Genomic DNA, 22,002 nt, shown 5'->3' with positions numbered 1-22,002 from the left:
GTGTTTTGGAGGTAAAGGTGTAGCTGACAATATAAGCTCCGACTTACCCTGTTTGTTGTGTAAACAAATGAGTCACGTCTAAACCTTTCTGGGCAGATAAACACCAGAAGCGGTTTCTAGAGTGTATTAAATGTTATGTGACCCCCCCAACCCCCTCACACACCCATCAAAAAAAGAAGAAAACTAGAAAAAGTGCCCTTCTGGGCACAGGTCTCCACCAGGAGGATAGGACTGTGTGAGATGTTTGGCAAAATGTTTAGGAGTATAATATAAACATGTTTTTTTGTTTTAGTTTTTTGCAACAATTTTCTTCATTTTGTTGAGGAAATGCAGAGCCAGATCACTCATAGCATCTTTGAGGATAGAATTCTGGATGAGCAGGACATGTGCAGCATTTTGAACGAAACGGGCCACTCCTGAAAACTTTGGAAGGCAATCTTAGCCAATCAGTGTAGAATCGGAGAAATCCAACAGACTCGTCTTGATCACATGACTACAGAGATCATGTGGACCGATTTGCGTGAGATTTGGATGAAATCTGTGCGACTAACATAAGCAATGTGTTTTGCAGAAATTGGCCTCATGGTGGCGCTATGACCGGCAGATGTGGAGCGATGCAGGGACAATGTTTTTCCATGGCCTCTAGGGAGTGCGCATACATAAGTTGTATACAGATCGATGCAGTTATAGCTAAAACAGGAATTGGCCTGTTATAGCGCCACCGTGAGGCTGATTTGGGGAAAAGAATTGTGGCATGTCGTCCTCGGCCTAGTGGAAATGTGCGTGTATAATTTCACGGAAATTGCACACTGTGTTTGTGATTTGTGGCATTTTGTTCGAAACGGACCAATCGTGTGAGCTTTGGAAGCCAATCTTAGCCAATCAGGATGGAAGATGGGAAATGGTGCCGCTCCGTGTTGATCACATGACTATGGAGATAGTGTATAACGAATTGTGTGATGTATGGATAAAATGTGTACGAGTAATCTACATAAATGTTTTTTGCCTAAATCGGCCTCATGGTGGCGCTATAACAGGCCGTTGAGGAATATTTGGGGCAGAGGTTCGTCGTTGGCATCCAGGGAGTGTGTGTGCAAAGTTTGGCATGGATCGGGCCAACGGTGCCAGAGATTAGCTGATAACGGACGGACGGAAGGACGGACGGACGGACGGACGGAAGGAAGGACACACACACGGACGGAGTGCAAAACATACTCTCTCCCCATGCCTTCGGCCTGGTGGAGACAATCAGGCTGAGAATGAACACAGATTGCATAAGAGACAGGCGAGACCACTCCACTGCAGACACAACATGCTTATTCAGCCTTGCTGTGTCACATGACAGAGGAAAATGTGAGCTCATTGTACATAGTTTAGAGCTTTGTGACCTTTGACCGAGCAGGCAGCTGACCACAAGTTAACTAGAGGAAAGAAATGCTGACTTGTTTCAAGTCTTTGGCCAGTGTAAGCACCAAGCATCCTGCCCCACATCCCCACACCACCATTATTCATAGATTGTGTGATATGGGATTCTATAGGGATAAAATGTTAGTTGAAAATAAACTATTACTTGTTAAAACAGCAGTAAATATTAATAGAGCGAACGTTTTCCAGATAAACTGTTAAGATACTGGACATTTACCCATTTAAACTCGATTCATACTTGTAGCAGACCAACAAGCGGATGCGATACGTTGTGAGATTGTAGGTCTGCTATTTTGTATGAAATGGACCGTTTATGTTTCATTTTAACCAGGTAAGTTAAATAGCGACACATTCTTGGAAAGACCAAGTGGGAAATATCAGGGAAAGGGCTAATCAATGCCTGGGTCTGCCAAGACTGATATGGCATTGACAACACAAATGTTCAATTTGCCCTGTAGCATTGCTGACTTTGTAGTTGTAGGCTACTAGGCACTTCTACAAAAAAAATTATTTTAACTCCCCATGAATCTGAACTACAAGCATAATGCTACTTTAGGCAGAACGGGATGATTCTACAGAAAACTTCCTTTTTGGGTGAAAAGGGACATTTATTTGGTCATCACCACCTAGGCATATAAGTTTCACTGGTCTACACCAGGCCCAGGAAAACCCCATTGTTGTCTCCTTCCTTCCTGTTTGAAGTAACCACATTCATTGCTGCCTTCAAAAGGTAACTGAATAATAACAATCTAAACTTGCAGCCTTTTTATTTTCTGGATTCTTTCGTGATAAAATGAATACATAAAATTGAATGTAGGATACCTTCTACCTTCCATTTGGACCAAAACTTGGTCCTGCAGCATCAATTATGATAACAAAGGGCCATGCAAACTCACCCCAGGAACAAAATTAATTATTCCCACCCTGATGTTACTACATCCTATGTGCATAACATGGGACCTGTTTAAATTCAACTGAAACACATCATTTCATCAAGAAACCACATATTTGACATGTTTTCATTAAATTAATGCAGTCAATCAGAGTTCAGTTCAACCTCATTAGAGATTTCTTTGAGAAACAAAGTTAGGAAGGATGCAATTGAATGGCATTCAAAGTTAAACACATACATTTCTGAGCCATTTCAAAACCTGTGTAGGCCTACTCTTTCTCCTACCGAAAATGGATCAGGAATCAATAATGCAAATGGCATGATTGGTGGCATCAATAAAATGATACATTTTCATCCCTAATCGTAACTGAACTGGGGCTGCAGCACTTTCCATGACAAGATTCAGAATGACAGAAGATGCAACGCTGAATGATTGATGGAGACAAACCCATTCAGTAGGGGGGTGGTTGGAGAGCTGAATAATTCTTAAATTGAATATATATGTGAATACTACTATATATATATATATATATATATATATTTGATAGAATTTCAATAAAGATTACAATAGTATACCATATTAAAAAAAAGAAGGCTCATCTGTACATGTGTACATGCCAGGCAGAGAGGATTAGACATGTGAGAAGCTAGTTGTCTCCACCAGGCCGAAGGCATGGGGAGAGAGTATGTTTTGCACTCCGTCCGTCCGTCCGTGTGTCCGTGTGTGTGTCCGTGTGTCCGTCCGTCCGTCCGTCTGTGACCAGCTAATCTCTGGCACCGTTGGCTTGATCGCAGCCACACTCTGCACACACACTCCCTGAATGCCAGAGTTGAAGCTCTGCCCCAAAGTTTGCACATTGGCCTGTTATAGCGCCACCAGGAGGCCGCTTTGTGCAAAACAAATATTTGGACAGTACACCTACAGATTTTGTCCAAACATAACGCAAATTGGTACACAGTCTCTCTAGAGCCATTCCACGAAACGGGTCTTTCAGATTTTTCTGGCTCCATCCTGATTGGCTAAGATTGGCTTCCAAAGTTTGCAGGAGTGCTCCGTTTCAAACAAAATGCTGCAAATCATGAACACATTGTGTGAGTTCCGTGAAATTTTGCATGCACATTCCCACTAGGCCGAGAAAGAAATGCCACTTGAAAATTTCCAACTCAGCCTCATGGTGGCGCTATAACTGGCCAATTAGTGTTTTGACCTATAACTGCACCGATCTGTGTAAAACCTTGTATGCACACTCCCTAGAGGCCAAGGAAAAACCTTTGCATGGACATTTTCACATCTGCTCTTTATAGCGCCATCAGGAGGCCGACATGTGTAAAAGACATTTTCGAATATTACTCCTTCAGATCTTATCCAAATTTCACGCAAATCGGTACACATGATCTCCATAGTCATGTGATCAAGACAGGTTTGTTTGATTTCTCACATTCCATCCTGATTGGCCACGATTGGCTCCTACAGTTTTCAGGAGTAGCCCGTTTTGTACAAATCGCCACAACTCCTCAACGCAGTGTCCGATTGAGATGAAACTGTGCACGCATATTCCCACTAGGATGAGGAAGAAATGCCATTTGACAGTTTTCAAATCAGCCTCATGGTGGCGCTACAACAAGCCAAGTCGCGTCATGCACACACACACACACACACACACACACACACACACACACACACACACACACACACACACGCTCTTACATGTGGGAACTGTCTTTATGACCTCTAGCATTTGCACTCAATATGATCTCAATTAAAGTGTTGACAAAGCATGCTCTTTTTGAGATAAGAGTTTTCTGGAGCATCTACATAACAAAGGATACTGTTTACAGCTGTCCTCGGAAAGCCTGACTGAAGTCATTGACCTACTGTAGTCAAACCAGCATGTTTACTCAGGTAAACCTTAATTTTGCAGAAAAGTACAAACTTAATACACAATATTGCATTGCAACATGGTGGATCTTGAAGATCAAGTATTGTCAGAACAGATATTCAATGCAACGTAAACACAAAAACACATTCATACACTGATGGCGGAGGAACCCATAGGCCTATAATAATAACAATAGTGGTGGTAGTTGGAGTATTAATACTAGTAGTACTTATTAGTTAAGTAGTAGTAGTAGTAGCACTTACATTATTAATGATAATAACACTTATTATTATGACTGCATGCCTATTTTAGTTCCTATCCTAATATGAATGCCTTTATTATAAAACAGCAAACTGTTTATTTGTATCCGAAACTTTCATGGACTGTGTGAATAGCAAGGTCACTGTTTTGCCATTACAATGACGTACCTTTGTCAATAACATGCCATTTGTATAATGCATGCCATCATATGCCATTCATCTTTATAACATTACTAAGCATTGTTATTACATGTTATATTATTCACTTTTGTTGCCCTGTTATCCAACCACCAGAAGGGCACTTTTTCTAGTTGTCACTCTGATTCCATCAAAGGCACAATACATTTGGAAGGCGCTCACCTCCGATGGTGCTCTCGTGGTACTCACGGAACTGGCCCTTGACGAAGCGCAGCACCAAGCTCGACTTGCCTACCCCCTGCTCTCCCACCAGCACTAGCTTGAACTGGCAGATCTTGTTGCTTGCTGCTGTGCCGTTGGTTCGTGCCTGTCCTCGCCCTGCCATAGTGCTGTGCTTAGAGCTTCACTGGAGGAAGAGAAAGAGAAAGTCCCAGTTGACTCTAGGCTAAGGCTTAGTCATAGAGTATATAAAGGATAGAGAGGGGCGGACAAAGCCCGGACAAAGGCTGGTTGAGCTAGGCAAGGCCAGGTATAGTCCAGGCTGCAAACCAGAGAAGATGCCTCACCGATGAAAGCTGGAAGAGAGAGAGAGTACATAAATAAATAAGAGTCCTGTGCGCAGCATTCGAACATTGGGCCTCAAACAGACCAGCGTATTCTACGCATGACAGTGTTTTTCAACCTAAAGAAATTTGTGACAAGAAAAAGCTCTGTGGCGAGGATGTGCTTAAAAAGGAGCACATACCTGCTGTGTGATTTTACAAAAGGAGTCATAATTTGCAAGCAGTGATTTGGCATCATCACAGTACCACATGGCAACACTCTACAACGAGGGGTTTAAGATCTTGATAAAGCCAAATTATACTCCAATCCATATTCCATAATAGGACAGTGCCAGCCCAGAGCCCACTCACTCACCAAAAAGAACAGATCTACAAGGCTTCACATTTCAACACCTTCAGTCAGCTTGTACATGTATTTGGCAAGCGAGTCCCTCATGTGATGGATGTGTATCAGCTGACATTTTGCGAGTGAGTAAAGTATTGCTCTCATGTTTTCCAACGTTTAAGCAGTGACAAAGGAATGCAGGAACAATGCTATCCAAGAGTTACTGATTATGTATCAGAGCTGTATGGTCATTGATCACAGGAAATGCACTCTTTTAGTGCTGCCCAATTCATTAAAAAAAAGATCGAGATCTAGAATCGCACCTATGCAATCTCATTTTGTGAAGAATCATGCAGCACTAGTTGGAGGTCAAATTCATTTTAGTTACTCTTATGCTTTTGCTTGTTTTTTTAATAAATATTTTCAGGGAAAAAAAATTGTGTGAGAATCTTGTGAAAGAAATTCGAGATTCACATTTGAGCCAGAATCGTGCAGCACTACGCTCTTTACACAAACATATCCTAACTACTCCATCTTCTGCCCTGCATCGGGAATGTGTAGGCATCTTCAGATGGTCATTATTATCAATCAAGTTTCATAATTACATTTTAGAGTTTGCCAACTATGACGATTCAGCGTAGAGATGATGGCTCTATGCCAAACGACTAAAGTATTGTATTTTTTTTTTTGAGTGCCGCAATATTCAGAAACAGTGGGGGGGTTTTATCTGACGAGTATCACAGCCTCAGTCAAAACCCAACTCATGAGTCACGATTAGGTCTAGTTGGTAATCCAGAAACCAGAATCTAACTTTCAAATGTAGTTTGTCATTCCTTCTTACAGGTATTCCACACACACGAGTACAATATGATTAAAATCAGTATGAGACCGACAATTTGTCAGTGACAAACCCTGAGCTATCATATTAGCCCACAAAATAAATATATATCATAAGCATGGTGACTGATTCAGCGTAGAGATGATGGCTCTATGCCAAACGACTAAAGTATTGTATTTTTTTTTTTGAGTGCCGCAATATTCAGAAACAGTGGGGGGGTTTTATCTGACGAGTATCACAGCCTCAGTCAAAACCCAACTCATGAGTCACGATTAGGTCTAGTTGGTAATCCAGAAACCAGAATCTAACTTTCAAATGTAGTTTTGTCATTCCTTCTTACAAGTATTCCACACACACGAGTACAATATGATTAAAATCAGTATGAGACCGACAATTTGTCAGTGACAAACCCTGAGCTATCATATTAGCCCACAAAATAAATATATATCATAAGCATGGTGACTGATTCAGCGTAGAGATGATGGCTCTATGCCAAACGACTAAAGTATTGTATTTTTTTTTTTGAGTGCCGCAATATTCAGAAACAGTGGGAGAAACATTTCATGAAATGGCAATGAGTTCGAAACTTACATTGCACAAGGGTAAGGGTTGACTACAAAAGATAAGATGCCGGCGTTATCATTTAATCGTTATTTACTTTTGGCAAAGTGTTGCTGCAAAGAGCCTCTGCTTGTTTGAAACAGCATGTGGTATCACTGAAAGCTTGCCCGCCATCCAATGGTATGGTATATGTGGTGATGATAAATGGAAATATTACAGGTTTTACCCAGAAGCCAAAAAGGTTAATGTCTTTAATGTCTACAACTTTAATGTGTAGAGTGTAGACGGCTTGGCAAAGAATGCTCTACTCACAACAACCACACAGAGGTTGGTTCAAACAGCACAGCACATCACCAGGACTAAGATTCTGTCATGCTGGCTTTCTCAATCACCATCAAAAACAGTCAGGAACAAGAACATGAAAGAGGTGGCATGTACCTGCCTCATGGCCAGATAAGCTCTACACTACCTTCTCCAGGGAAAGACCAGCAGCGTGAATGTTTTTTTATTGTGGGCGAGGAGGGAAAAAGTGATTCATACTGTATAAACACGTTTGTTTGAAATAACTTTGTTTTGATAATGAATTAAATCACATTGCATCCAAGTTCTCTAATGATAAATTTCAATATATATTTCAGAACTTAAGGCTCTTTTTCTCATACTGAAAATGGATCAGGAATCAATAATACAATAGATGACCAATATACATTACGCAAAAAGGTGACGGGGAGCTAGGAGGAGGGCTGACAGTGTCAGGGGTACAGAATGATCGGGGGCCCCCCTTCAGTTAGGAAGGGGCAAAATGCCCTGGATGGCACTTTTTAGTTGCAAATTTGCAATGTATGGTTGTCAAAGAATCAAACCGTTAACCAGATTGGTCAAAATAAAAAGCAATGGATTGTCACTTTAAATCCAACTCCATTTCAGTTGAGTGATGCACATGAGGTCCATCAGCTTCTGCTTGGTCAGAGACAGGAAACCCGGCTCAGTTCATATCAGGAAGTGAAGATTGCAGAACACATTAGTTGCCTCAACTTTTTCACTGGAAAAATAAAATGCAGGCCAATGGCACACAGACAACAATATAATAATCCACCATGTCAGACAGTGACTGACAAGAAGAAACATTGTACAACAAAAAGTATAAAAGGTGTTATTACATTACACTTGTCTGATGTACAACAGAGTTAACAACAGCTATTTGTGAGGAGGAAATGACAGAGAATTACATAATGAGTAATGACAGAGAATGAGTATGTCAGAATAGTAAAGAGATGTCATTACAGTGAGTCAGGCTAGGTCAGAGACATTCAGACCCGAGTTGACTCGCTCTGGGCTTTATCTCAGCCCCATGTCTGGGCTGGGCCTAAATCTTTAGCATGTGACGGGAGAGCAAAGCCATGTTTGAAATGACTTAAAATGCTAAACGTCAGAGTGAAATTTATCTTATCCATCGACAACAAAATATTCAAAGTCTTGGGCCTGAGAGGCCAAACCTCATCAAATGGTGGTCCGTGGCTCAAATGCTGAATAAATAGTAGACCATGAAATGAAAACGGTTGAAAACCCCTAGAAAATATAATCTTGGAGTGACCTTTAGCCAAATTGGTTAGGGGCAGGGCGCCTAGGCGCTTACCACATGGGCATAAAATGCCTTCTTCAACATGCCCAGGTTCGACACTCTGGGCTGGCCGTACCATTTGTTCTGTCACTGCCCTGCTCTCTGTCCTCTTTTCCTATCTATCTCACCGTCGCTATCAAAATACAGTGGGCATCGGTGGGACGGCACTAAAGTGGTTCTCCTCCGAACCTCACCGACCAAACTCCCAAACTCTTCTCCCTTCTGGCTCCAAAACTATGGAATGCACTTCCCATTACAATCAGAATTGGAGCCTCACTCCCAATCTTGGGACTGGGACTCCACCGTAGTCTGAAAACCCAACTTTTCAGACTCCATCATGGCCCGTAGCACTTGCCCTAGCCCCTTAGATAAGAACTTTATGTAGACTTATAGCATGTTACGTAGACAGTACTAGAATTGACTTTTATGTAGTCATAGCACTTTATAGTATACAGGTATATGTATAGTAGGTATAGTTTCATTATTGCGAACGCAGTGATTGCGAACGCAGTGAGCATTTACTATGAGACCCAGCAGATCATGTCTGTCTGTCTGTCTGTCTGTCTGTCTGTGTGTGTGTCACGCTGTAACACCACCTGCCCGCCACCAGAGGGCGCAGCTGTATCACACAAAAACACACACATGCACGCACACACGCACGCACGCACACACACACACACACACACACACACACACACACACACACACACACACACACACACAAACAACTTAACTTAATAAAAAAAAACTTAACTTAAAGAAAAAACTTAAAAAGAAAAAACTTAAAAAAAACTTAACTTAAAAAAACTGAACTTAAAAAAATATATTAAAAAATATTAAAAAACTAAAAAAAACAAAAAAAAACAACCTTAAAGTACGTAATTTATTCTAATTGTTATTGCAATTTACGAGCTGCGTTCGCTTCCCGCGTTTGCGCGTCTTACTTGTATAGATATCCCACGGTTACGTTCTTATCTTACGCATGTTTCATGATAACTACTTTTTATGTATGTGATGTATTGCCATGCTTTTTGTTCTTGCTTAATGTAAATCGCTCTGGATTAAGAGTGTGCCTAAATTCTAATTGTACAGCAAAGAAAATAAAGTTCAAAACAATTGTGCATAATTTTGTGAGTGACGGTAAACACCGAGATGAAAAAGGTCACCAGTTATTGGCCTGGCTGAAGAATTGGACTATACAGGCAAACACACCAACGCACGCACGGTTCTTCAGAGGGAATGCTGATGGAATTTTTCACACACACCATAGAGGCAGAAAAGAGCAGCAAATAAAGCTACTTTGTTTACCGGGTCAACAAACTGCATTTCTGAATGCCAAAGCAGATCAGACAACATTCTATGGAGGAAGCAAGCATGGAAGGTAGGAGAGAAAAACGATTTTATATAGGAGTTTATAGGCTTTCCTAATTTCCATAGCCCTGGGTACTACTAGACAGTGTTTTCTACTTAACTCCAGTAGACCATGTAGAAAAAGAAGACCCATGGATTTACAAATGTGCGATAAACAGGGATAAAAAAAAAAGTATCACAGTACTGGGCTGATCACATTACGTCACAGCAATTAATGCAACAGGGAAAAGCAATGAGTGAATCATTAAAATGCACTCATATCGCAGACCAAGGTTCGGGTTGCATACAACATGTAGCAAAATAATTTAACCCATGATGTCATCAATTTGTTGCAATGTTGCTAAAATCTGTAAAGGCTCCAGATTTGTCTTATTCATCAATGACACAGAGAGCATTGGGACAAATCCTGCTAGAACTTGATGACACATTGCTGGCAACTTGGCATCAACATTGACAAAAAAGCTGATTATGTATGTAAATGTTGAAGGCGATGGAAAGAAAGCCATTCATTTCTTAGCTTTGTTTTTAGCATGTATTCTGGACACATGGCACGGCAGTGGCTCAGGTGTAGAGTGGCCGGTAGAACAGCCGGATGGGAACCGCAAGGTTCCCAGTTCGATCCCGGGCTCCTCCAGAGTTATGCCCCCTACACACTGCACGATATTTGATCCAATTATGATCGGGGAGCTTTTTTGGCACTCTCCGACAAAACCCCCGATCTGATGCAAGATCGGGCTTGATCGCCAAGGTTTTGCTTGCTGTGTGTGAAAGATCTGCGAGAAGCTCCAGTGGCGATAAAGCGCTCACTGACCGTTTATGAATATAAAAAAAGACTCCTGTAGTGTGAAATACATAACGATCTGATAACTCGCCGACAATTTAAAAAGTGTCAATTTTGTCAAAGTGTCCTTGAGCTCCTAATTGCTCCCGATGTGCATGTTGGTGCCTTCACTGCTTTGCATGGTTTCCTCCACCATTGTAAAGCTCTGTTGTGTGTGTGTGTGTGTGTGTGTGTGTGTGTGTGTGTATGTGTATATATATATATATATATATATATATATATATATATATCTGCATTACACACACAGTAATTATTAATTTACAATTTAGGCATTTAGCAGACGCTCTTAATCCAGAGCGATTTACATTAAGCAAGAACAAAAGCATGGGAATACATCACATATAAAAAGCATTTATCAAGAAACATGCGTAAACTAAGAACGTAGCTAGAACATATCTATATAATGACACTGCACATATAAACTACTATACTATGCTGTACATATATACTATGAAGTGCTATGACTACATACAATGCAATTATTGTGCTGTCTACATAACATGCTATAAGTCTGTATCAAATGCTATCTAAGTCTAAAAAGTGCTGTCTAAGGGGGTAGGGTAAGTGCTATGGGCCATAGTGGAGTCTGAAAAGGTGGGTTTTCAGACTACGGCGGAAGATTGGGAGTGATGCTGCAGTTCTGACTGCAACGGGGAGTGCATTCCACAGTTTTGGAGCCAGAAGGGAGAAGAGTTTGGGACGTGTGGAGCGTTGTCCCGGCGTTTTTAGTGTGGGTACTTCCAGCTTCCCTGCATTGGCTGATCAGAGTGCGCGGGAGGGTTTGTAGGGTTCAATCATACTTGCAAGATATGGGGGAGCCATACCTCTGGTTGCTTTGAATGCCAGCATCAGGGTTTTGTATTCTGTGCGGGCAGCGACCGGGAGCCAGTGGAGGGAGCGGAGCAGGGGGGAGACATGTGAGAATTTTGGCTGGTTGAAGACCAAGCGAGCTGCGGCATTTTGGATCAGTTGGAGAGGCTTAAGTGCACATGCCGGTAGGCCAGTAAGACTGTTGTCTGGATTAGGAGCTGGGCTGATTCCTGGTTGAGGAACGGTCTAATTCGTCGTATGTTATAGAGCAGTGTTTCCCAACCTGTGTGCCGCGGCACTTTACTGTGCCGTTTGATGTGTCCAGGTGTGCCGCCTGATTTGACCAAAAATAACACTAACCCTCCCCCGAAAGCAATAGCTACTGAGCTGCAGGATTCGTGCGACAACAACAACAACGGAACAATAGACTCTAACGACCATCGGCCATAGGAATGTTAATCACCTGTACTCGCCTGGCAACTTTACTGTATAAATGTGCAGTGATGTACCGGAACGCGTTCAAAGAACGATAGTTCACGAACGCGTTCCTATTTCGGCTGAACGTGAACTGAACGTACTGTATTTCTGCCTGATGAACGTCATTGTGAACGCGTTCATTTCTGGCGTGTGTGAACGTCACTTTCTCACGTTCAACTTCGTTCAAAAGTGAGTGAGCCTTCCAGGCGAAACCCCCGCTAAAACACACCCTAATCACTCCTTATTAATATCTAGCAGAAAACCCACCAATAAGCCCTTATCCAACACAAATTAACTAATCTTTCTCAATCCGCACAATTTCACTGGAGCGCGCAGCGCGCATATGCACGCAGACAGCAGACACATACAGTCCTACATGTCCCGACCCAAACACTGAGGAGGTAAAGTAAACTTGTTTATAATGTGCCACGGAAAATAGGTTCCAATTGCTTGTTATTTTTTGCGTCGATGAGGTATGTCGTATGTGTCCAACTGTCCATACATGATCGCCTCGTTTTGCCAACAATATATATCTCCCTCCCTCCACAGAAGCGCAGTGATGCCTGATTTATTCTTCGTCGTACACGTGTTCCATGCTGAAAATAGTTGATCTACAAGCTCACAACGCGCGCAACGCGTTGTGTGCTTGTAGGCTGTGGCTGTGACACCGTCTCCACACCTTAGCGCAAAACGGTCTTAAACTGCGCACTTCTTAAGCTGCGCGCAGCTTAAATTCTGAGTTTTTAGACAGCTGGTGGATGGAAAAGAAGCTCCACCTCCGCGGACTTTTTGCGCGGAGGAGAGCGTTTCCGGGAATCTGGCCGTCGCGCAAAAAGTCCGCGGAGGTGGAGCTTATTTTCCATCCACCAGCTGTCTAAAAACTCGGAATTTAAGCTGCGAGCAGCCGAGAACGTGCGCAGCGGTGGCCGAACGGATAGCGGCGCGGTCTAGATACCGGAAGATTCCCAGTTCGAACCAGCCGTCCGACACGTTAAAATTACCACCGCTGAAATGCCCTTGAACAAGGCGTCAACCACTACGATGAAATGTGTTCTATGAGCAGGGCCTGGCTGGAAACAAGTTCTTGAGCTTAGCCCAGATACCCTGGGTAAATATAGATTTCATTTCATTTCATTTAATTTCATTTCATTTCATTTCATTTCAGCTCTTTCGATAGTGTGGCAGCACCTCCAGGCTGTGAGCTTGCAGGCTGTAAGAACTGAGACCCTTCACAATAAAAGCATGTAGCTTTCACAAGTTGGCCCATAATTAAGACAAGGAAAAGGATTAATCCTTAAATTCGGTGGCATTTCACATTGCAAAGAGCAATATTTTCCCCAAAATGTAAAAAAATAAAATCACACCCGTGTGAACTGAGTGGTTGCTCATGTTTAAGACCATTGTATTGTGGCAAAACATTTTTTTTATTTAGAAGTATTTACTTTGCATTGACAAATTGAACATGTGTGTGCTATATTTTGTATATTGAGTTATTTGATGAGTGCTGTCATGTGTGTTCTTAAAAGTATATTGGGTTCAAATAAGTTTTACTCTGTCAAAAGTATAATGTGTTTATCAAAGACGTTTTACTATATATATATATATATACACATACATACACACATGCACACACCCCGTATATCTAGGTGTGCCCCGAGATTTTTAGGCTATGAAAAGTGTGCCCTGGGACAAAAAAGGTTGGGAAACACTGTTATAGAGTGTGAACCTGGCAGGATACAGCCGTGAGACTCTGCCTTTGAAGCGCAAACATTATCCACAAACGACCCCCCCCCCCCCCCTCAATGCTGCATAGAGAGTGAGAGAGAGAGACGCTCTACTCCTTACTTACAAGTGTTTCACCGGATTTTACTGTTAAATAAATAAATAATTAGCCGTGACTGCGCACGTCTGTAGGAACCGATAGTTAGATCCGAAATTTTATTAGGCCTACTGTAATGGGTGCCACGGAAACTCACCCCGCAATGTCAGAAAGTGAAGACAACTCACCGGGGTGAGTTGTCTAGACTTTCGGGGTGAGCTGTCCGTACTTTCTCGCCCAACTCGCCCCAGCGGAAAGTACAGACAACTCACCCCGACATGTCAGAAAGTGAAGTTGTCCAGTATTCGTCAAAAGGAGCTCGCGCAACGAAGTAGCCTCGGGGATTTCCCCCCCCCCTCTTCTTGGTTCCCGTTGCTGGTCAGCCTAAATGCTCTCATAAAGTTATATTATAGTCTTATTATATTATATATGATTTGTCTCTATATATTGTGTTGATTTAAAAGGGTCCACCGCTGGACGGACTCTCGATGCGGGCGGTTTAATGATCCCTGTACTTGCCTGATGGCTGGTTTGGCCAAAATGTTAACTGAGGCTGTGGAAAATCTTCTACGACTAACAACATAGTATGATGTAAACGCCCAATACAAACTCCACGTATTCCCAACGTCCACACATGTAAATTGTTTTTCTTTCTTAAAAAACACTTTCGCTTTCGCTTTCGCTGACCACGCCTCGGTAGGCACTGTTTTTCTGGCAAATCTAAGCTAGCAAATATAAGACTTCCGGGGGACGATCTCTTCAAAATAAGAGTACCCTCTAGAGTATTGAAAAAAAGATTAATTTGCACATTAAAACTATAAATTAAGCATTTAAACGATGCTATAGGACACACATTATGTTTCTGTGTAAAAATAAGTAATAAGTAATGTTTCTGTGTAAAGATAAGTAATTAAAAAGTTATCTAAATGGATAAATGCTATTCACTGGAGTGCATGGACTTTATAAAGTGGACACTGGACAAAAATCCCTGCTATGTATCGACTAGTGTGACATACGCACATGTCCGGGGAGACCTCCTCTACAACACCACACTGTCCGCTAAGCAGCAGAGGTGTAAAAATTGTATTGGCACACCATACAGCGAGGTGAAAGGTAAAAAAACCTCCCATTTCCAGACTAAAGTCAACTAAAGTGGACACTGGACAAAAATCCCTGCTATGTATCGACTAGTGTGACATACGCACATGTCCGTGGAGACCTCCTCTACAACACCACACTGTCCGCTAAGCAGCAGAGGTGTAAAACAAAAATTGGCATGCCATACAGCGAGGTGAAAGGTAAAAAACTATCCCATTTCCAGACTAAAGTTAACTAAAGTGGACACTGGACAAAAATCCCTGCTATGTATCGACTAGTGTGACATACGCACATGTCCGTGGAGACCTCCTCTACAACACCACACTGTCCGCTAAGCAGCAGAGGTGTAAAACAAAAATTGGCACGCCATACAGCGAGGTGAAAGATACAAAAACATCCCATTTCCAGACTAAAGTCAACTAAAGTGGACACTGGACAAAAATCCCTGCTATGTATCGACTAGTGTGACATACGCACATGTCCGTGGAGACCTCCTCTACAACACCACACTGTCCACTAAGCAGCAGAGGTGTAAAACAAAAATTGGCACGCCATACAGCGAGGTGAAAGATAAAAAAATGTCCCATTTCCAGACTAAAGTCAACTAAAGTGGACACTGGACAAAAATCCCTGCTATGTATCGACTAGTGTGACATACGCACATGTCCGTGGAGACCTCCTCTACAACACCACACTGTCCGCTAAGCAGCAGAGGTGTAAAACAAAAATTGGCATGCCATACAGCGAGGTGAAAGGTCAAAAACTATCCCATTTCCAGACTAAAGTTAACTAAAGTGGACACTGGACAAAAATCCCTGCTATGTATCGACTAGTGTGACATACGCACATGTCCGTGGAGACCTCCTCTACAACACCACACTGTCCGCTAAGCAGCAGAGGTGTAAAACAAAAATTGGCACGCCATACAGCGAGGTGAAAGATACAAAAATATCCCATTTCCAGACTAAAGTCAACTAAAGTGGACACTGGACAAAATCCCTGCTATGTATGGACTAGTGTGACATACGCACATGTCCGTGGAGACCTCCTCTACAACACCACACTGTCCACTAAGCAGCAGAGGTGTAAAACAAAAATTGGCACGCCATACAGCGAGGTGAAAGATAAAAAAATGTCCCATTTCCAGACTAAAGTCAACTAAAGTGGACACTGGACAAAAATCCCTGCTATGTATCGACTAGTGTGACATATGCACATGTCCGGGGAGACCTCCTCTACAACACCACACTGTCCGCTAAGCAGCAGAGGTGTAAAACAAAAATTGGCACGCCATACAGCGAGGTGAAAAAAAAAATGTCCCATTTCCAGACTAAAGTCAACTAAAGTGGACACTGGACAAAAATCCCTGCTATGTATCGACTGAGTGAACCACCATAACGCCATGCTGGAGTGATGGAGTGTGAGTGAACCACCATAACGCCATGCTGGAGTGATGGAGTGTGAGTGAACCACCATAACGCCATGCTGGAGTGATGGAGTGTGAGTGAACAAGTGGCTGAGATTTGGGTCTATAGGGTAAATCTCCTTTGAATTGATTTGACATGAATTGGGCGGGTCTTGCCTTCTGGCGTGCGTGCGTGCGTGCGTGCGTGCGTGCGTGCGTGCGTGCGTGCGTGCGTGTGTGTGTTTGCGTGCGTGCGTGCGTGCGTGCGTGCGTGTACACAGATACAGGGCAGTTCGGCACTAAGACAGCAACACACCTTGATGTGCTTTGACCTTTGATCTTTAAAAAAAGAAAATATTTAACAAAAATGCTTAAAGGTATCTTTATCTTATCTTTATCTTCAGTGATTTCACTTAATTCAAATATCATATATCAATATCAGGGTGAGGGAGAGAGAGAGGGGGGGTAGAAAGAGAGAGGGAGGAGGAGAGAGAGAGGCTGCTAGAGGGGAGAGGAAGTCAGAAATGAGAGCGAGGGGCGAGCTAGGGGTCATTCTTTGAGACACGTCCAGGTTTTGGACCAATAAGCACCTTTGTTTGAAGCTTCAAAGGGTCAAACAACCAGCGTTTTCAAATGCTGCCCGAACCCGACCTGACCCGACGGGGGTCATCGGGCCGGGCCTAAAATGTATGCAAATGATTTGGGCCAGGCCGGGCCTCGGGTCATCCCAGTTAGGGCCCAGTTAGAGCCCAGTTAGGGCCCAGTTAGAGCCCAGTTAGAGCCCAGTTAGGGCCCAGTTAGGGCCCAGTTAGAGCCCAGTTAGAGCCCAGTTAGGGCCCAGTTAGGGCCCAGTTAGAGCCCAGTTAGAGCCCAGTTAGGGCCCAGTTAGAGCCCAGTTAGGGCCCAGTTAGGGCCCAGTTAGAGCCCAGTTAGAGCCCAGTTAGAGCCCAGTTAGGGCCCAGTTAGAGCCCAGTTAGAGCCCAGTTAGGGCCCAGTTAGAGCCCAGTTAGAGCCCAGTTAGGGCCCAGTTAGAGCCCAGTTAGGGCCCAGTTAGAGCCCAGTTAGAGCCCAGTTAGGGCCCAGTTAGAGCCCAGTTAGAGCCCAGTTAGGGCGTCAATTTTCAGGCCCGTTGAGAACAATCATTGGAATCTCTTGTTTAATTTCTGTTCATTAAATGAATACTGGACAACTCACCCCGGTGCCTGCCCGTTTTTCCTCCCGGAATTTTCCCCAGTGAGGGGGATAACTTTGTAATATGCTATTGGCTGTTTGTATTCTTTTTGGAAAAATATAAAAAGATACTCCTGTGGAAAGGCTATATTATTTTACTTATATTGACCCTATAAACAATTTAGTATTATTTAGTATATGTAAGGTTTTTCCCACTCAAATGGTACCTCGTCAGATAATACCCACATAGCCTACAACAACTTCTGTGAAATTCCGGGAGGAAAACGGAAACGGGGTGAGTTGTCTTGTTACCCATTAAATGACTTACTTTTAATTTCTCTTTACAGTCAGAATTACTTTTTTACAATCAGGATACCGAGTCTATTTCTTATTGATTATTTCTGTTCACCAGTGAAGTGTAGGCAGAATAATTAAGGAGCGAAACTTCATTGTTCAACTTTTATGACCGTCTCAACACCCTAAAAACAGTATAATACGGCCTGGGCCATGGCTCAGTGGTCCAGGCACCTTGGCTGGTAATCCAGTCTGGCAGTGTGCCGCGGGTTCGACTCCCAATCCCGACGGCCTTTACTGCATGTCTTCCCCCCCATCTCTCTCCCCATTTCCTGTCAGCCTACTGTCTGTCACTCCATAAAAAATATAAAATAAAGGCGAAAGCCACAAAAAAAAACTCCAGTAAAGTGATTAAAACACTTACCCGATATTAACTTTTAGGCTTTAATCCAACGCAGCAAAATGGAGTCCATATACACGTAGTGTTCAGCTCTCTGTCGTTGTTGTGTCAAAATGGTCGACTGTGTTTTAACACACATACAGTAGGAAGTGTCTAGAGAGGAAACAGGTTTTGCCAGTGTACACTGTACACCACACACACACGGATCCCAATTCAGGGGGTTCACCGGGCCTACAAGGTGCGGTACTAGGTAGGATGGGGGAGGGCACTACCCCGTGGAGGGGGCATAGGGCCCACGGAGCCGAGTGGAGCTGGGCGGAGCCGAGCGGAGCCGAGCGTTCCCGACTGGCAGCCATTACTGTTGTCACCGCAGTGTTTTTAGACCTCTTAAAACTACTTTTTTACGCCACGGAATTTACTTTCAAGTTATTTTACGGGAGTATTTAGTTGTTTAAGCTTCATATATGTGGTCAATTAATCATAAAACGGCCTATTTAAAAATATCCCACAACGATGTCGGAGAATTCAGAGAACCGTGTTGTCTCGCCTTGGGGGCGGCCAGCAACAGAGATGTACCCTTGTGTGGCTACCCGTTGTCGGCATAGCCCGAAGCAATTCCCCCTGTTGCTCCTACGTTGTTGTGGAACGAAATGATGCCCACGGCTCTCACCGCTGTATGATATGAATCTGTTGTGGATATTTACAGCCTACAGGCAATTCGTTTCTAATTGTTTTATTTTCCCAAATGTCAAGTGCATTATAAATAAAAGCTATTATATTATTGTTATTATTATTACTACGTCGAATCTGATTTAACATGAGTCCTGACTCCTTGCAAAGAGTTGCTGAAAGGAAGGATTATCCTTCCTTCAAGGATATACTTTGATTGATTGATTGTATAAACAGTTTGCAGAATTACAGTACATTTCAAGCACAAACTCAATACAAAGGCTGTTAACTGTGAGTGGACGACCCAATTAAGCATTACACTTGTTTCCAATAGGGTCCACCATGTTCAATTCATCAAAACATTTAGAGACGTACAAATAGACACTTCTATATAGACAAAGAACAGTACAGGAATTCATCATAATGGAGGTAAAAAGGGAAAAGAAACATATACAGTGAGAGAAAAAGGGGGTGGGGGGGGGATTCAGATTTTACGGGGGCCAGTTTCGAATTGCAGCCATCCGTAGGTGCCCTTTGAGAGCGGTTTTGAAGGAGTCAAGGGATTCACATGTCTTAATGACTGTTGGTAGGGCGTTCCACATTTTGGTGGCATAGGAGCGAAAATAATTTAGTCCCTTGTTTGTGCCGAATCTGGGTTGAACATGGTTCGTTGCACTCCCTCTGGTGTTGTGGGTGTGGACTTCGTTAACATTAAGGAAGTATCTACACAAGTACATGGGTATCTTGGTGGAGTATCGAATCTTGTGGACCAGACCCATTGCAAGATGCTGTACTCTGCGTCCACACATGTAAATTGTTTTTCTTTCTTAAAAAACACTTTCGCTTTCGCTTTCGCTGACCACACATCGGTACTCTGTTCTTCTTCCCTTCCGGTTAGTGACTTTTCCGGGAACCTTGTCAGCAGGGTTTCTGAACCAATGAGACACACACTTCATTTATATGGTGCCTCGCAGTGCGGTGTCGCGCACACGACGTGTCGGGGATGCGAAGGGTCGTGAGCTTGTAAAGTTGCTTTTTTTGTCGTCAGAAGAACTGCCTGGGAACGCACTTTACATTCATGGATAAACATTGATTTCTGCAAGTCCACATTTTCTAAACCATCCCCCGATTCCCCCCCGTTGATTGTTTCATTTTATATAAAAAATAAGAAATCGTTGAGCTCGTTTAGCTCTAATCGGATATTTATAATTGATATAGGCTACCGTCCGTATGTATCAATTTTTGAGCTAACTATGATGAAGTGTGAGAGAAAACATGACTTTGGTGAAAGTTTGTTTAATACCTTTTTATTTGATCAACGATTATGTTCTTTTCTCACTTTTATCGATAACCACCAGAGTGAAACATCTAGGAATAATCAATGCTTGTTTCGCTGCACTGAATGTTGTGGATTGTGTGGAACCAAACCATTATAAACCATTGAGCAATAGACGTTTTTACGGTTATTCACCACTGAGTGGCGCTAGAGATCTACGCAGAAGCCTACACCAAGCATTGAAAGATGACTATTAAAAAAACAATAAACCCCACTTGCACAATATATGCGAAACAGAAACAGGTACATACAGTGTTCAGTTCTTTCATTATTATCATTATTATTATTATTAGTATAATAATACTCTGTGACTGGCTCAGAAAGAAAGGAAACTGATACAGTGTGAAAGTCATTGTAGTCACTGACATGTCATTATTCATGCAGTATTGTTTCGATGTATGCAATAAGTGTCAGGCTTGTGTCACCCAAACAATAGAACAGGAATGCACACCAGTAGTGAGGAGGAGCTGACCACGGGAGATAAATAACTGCAAAGAAAAGCGTTCGCACAGCTCGTAGCCACAATGCAATAACATTTTTTGAAACAATTTGATACAATATAGGTCTTCTTCAGGGTATGTCCCCTCCACAGTCCACACCCTAAATGGGTCCAACTTCTACAGTTGGAGTAGGCCTACTGCTGCTAGTCTCTGAATCTACAACCTCTTTATCTGTCCTCTCTGGATGCTTAGGAAGTATGCAATCTGTTCCAGTAGAAGACCCCAGCACTGTACTGTATAGTAGCTTCTCTGTCTGGTGGATAGGGCTGCATCCTACCAGATCATTCTGTCTTGGACCACTGATAGAACCAAGGGGGGCCTGGCTGTGTGTTGTGCTTGCTGAGGTATAGACCCCTGAGGCAGACAGGGAGCTAAAGGCAGTGTGGACTTCTGGATGGCCGGTAGGGGTGACAGAGACATGGATGGGTGTTGGTGAGTTGGTAGATTGTGTGAGATCAGAGTTGGCTTGCACACTCAGCGAGGGATAGGACTGGCTGAGGTTTCTTGCAGAACACATTAGGTGACATCTGCTGCTCAAAGTGGGAACGGAGGCCTTGCATCCCACCTGAGGGCCCTGACAAGTCCCTGGGAAGCTTTGAAAGGCAGAGCTAAGTCTAAGGAGGGATGGGCCTCCCTGACCATGAGTTTGGGTCATGTAGGAGGAGTTGGGTATTGTTCTGGAGGTTTGTAAGGGACCACATTGACTCTGTAATCTGTGAGTAGTGGTTGTTTCTCTGTCAGAGCAGCATATGTGTACACAAGATGACACAGGACTGGACAGTCCATGCGAATGCTCAAGTCTCTGGCCTTGAGTGGGATTTATGCCATGGTTGGGTACTCCACTGTGACCCCACACATTTCTGTCAGGTTGGCTAATTGGCTTGTGATGGAGATGAGGCCCTGTTGCCACATTAAAAGGCACATGTGTCTGCCAATCACTGGAAGCTGTCACACTGGCACTGGACGCCATCTGTATGCTATAGGGGTATGTTGAGACTGGGGTGGTATAGTGCGGCATGGTGACATGGGTCTGCAAAAATTGCATCATCTCACGGAGTTCCTTGGCCAGGTTAGATATTTCTTGATTCAAGTTGCTCATCTGTAAAGAAAAAAAGGAAGGAAAAGGGAAGACGGCAATGAAGGATTTCTGATTTCTAATGCCATACTGTATGTTTAAGCTACTTCTCATTGCTAAGAAATAAACTTGAGACTATGGAATGTGTAGCTGCTTCAAATTATACATGTAAAATTGGAGCATACACTTTCTGTAGTACATTAGACTTTGGTTGTAACAATTTTGTTCACATTT

At 42.9% G+C, this 22,002-nt stretch overlaps 1 protein-coding gene across 1 annotated transcript in view; it reads right to left on the bottom strand.

Moving 5' to 3' along the window:
* The window catches only part of LOC306937728 (ras-related protein Rab-5C-like), a gene marked incomplete at its 5' end in the record, with an annotated part of 41,829 nt that overhangs the window by 5,052 nt on the left and 14,775 nt on the right, over nucleotides 1–22,002 (bottom strand). Inside the window, one exon of the mRNA XM_079521643.1 lies at nucleotides 4,818–4,980. Coding sequence (XP_079377769.1) covers nucleotides 4,818–4,980 — 163 coding nt within the window. Of the gene's footprint in view, nucleotides 1–4,817 lie in introns of the transcript that reaches the window.

Source organism: Electrona antarctica (assembly GCF_951216825.1).
Source record: "Electrona antarctica genome assembly, chromosome: 14".
NCBI classification, from domain to species: Eukaryota; Metazoa; Chordata; class Actinopteri; order Myctophiformes; family Myctophidae; genus Electrona; species Electrona antarctica.
This window is presented reverse-complemented; position numbering and strand designations above follow the sequence as displayed.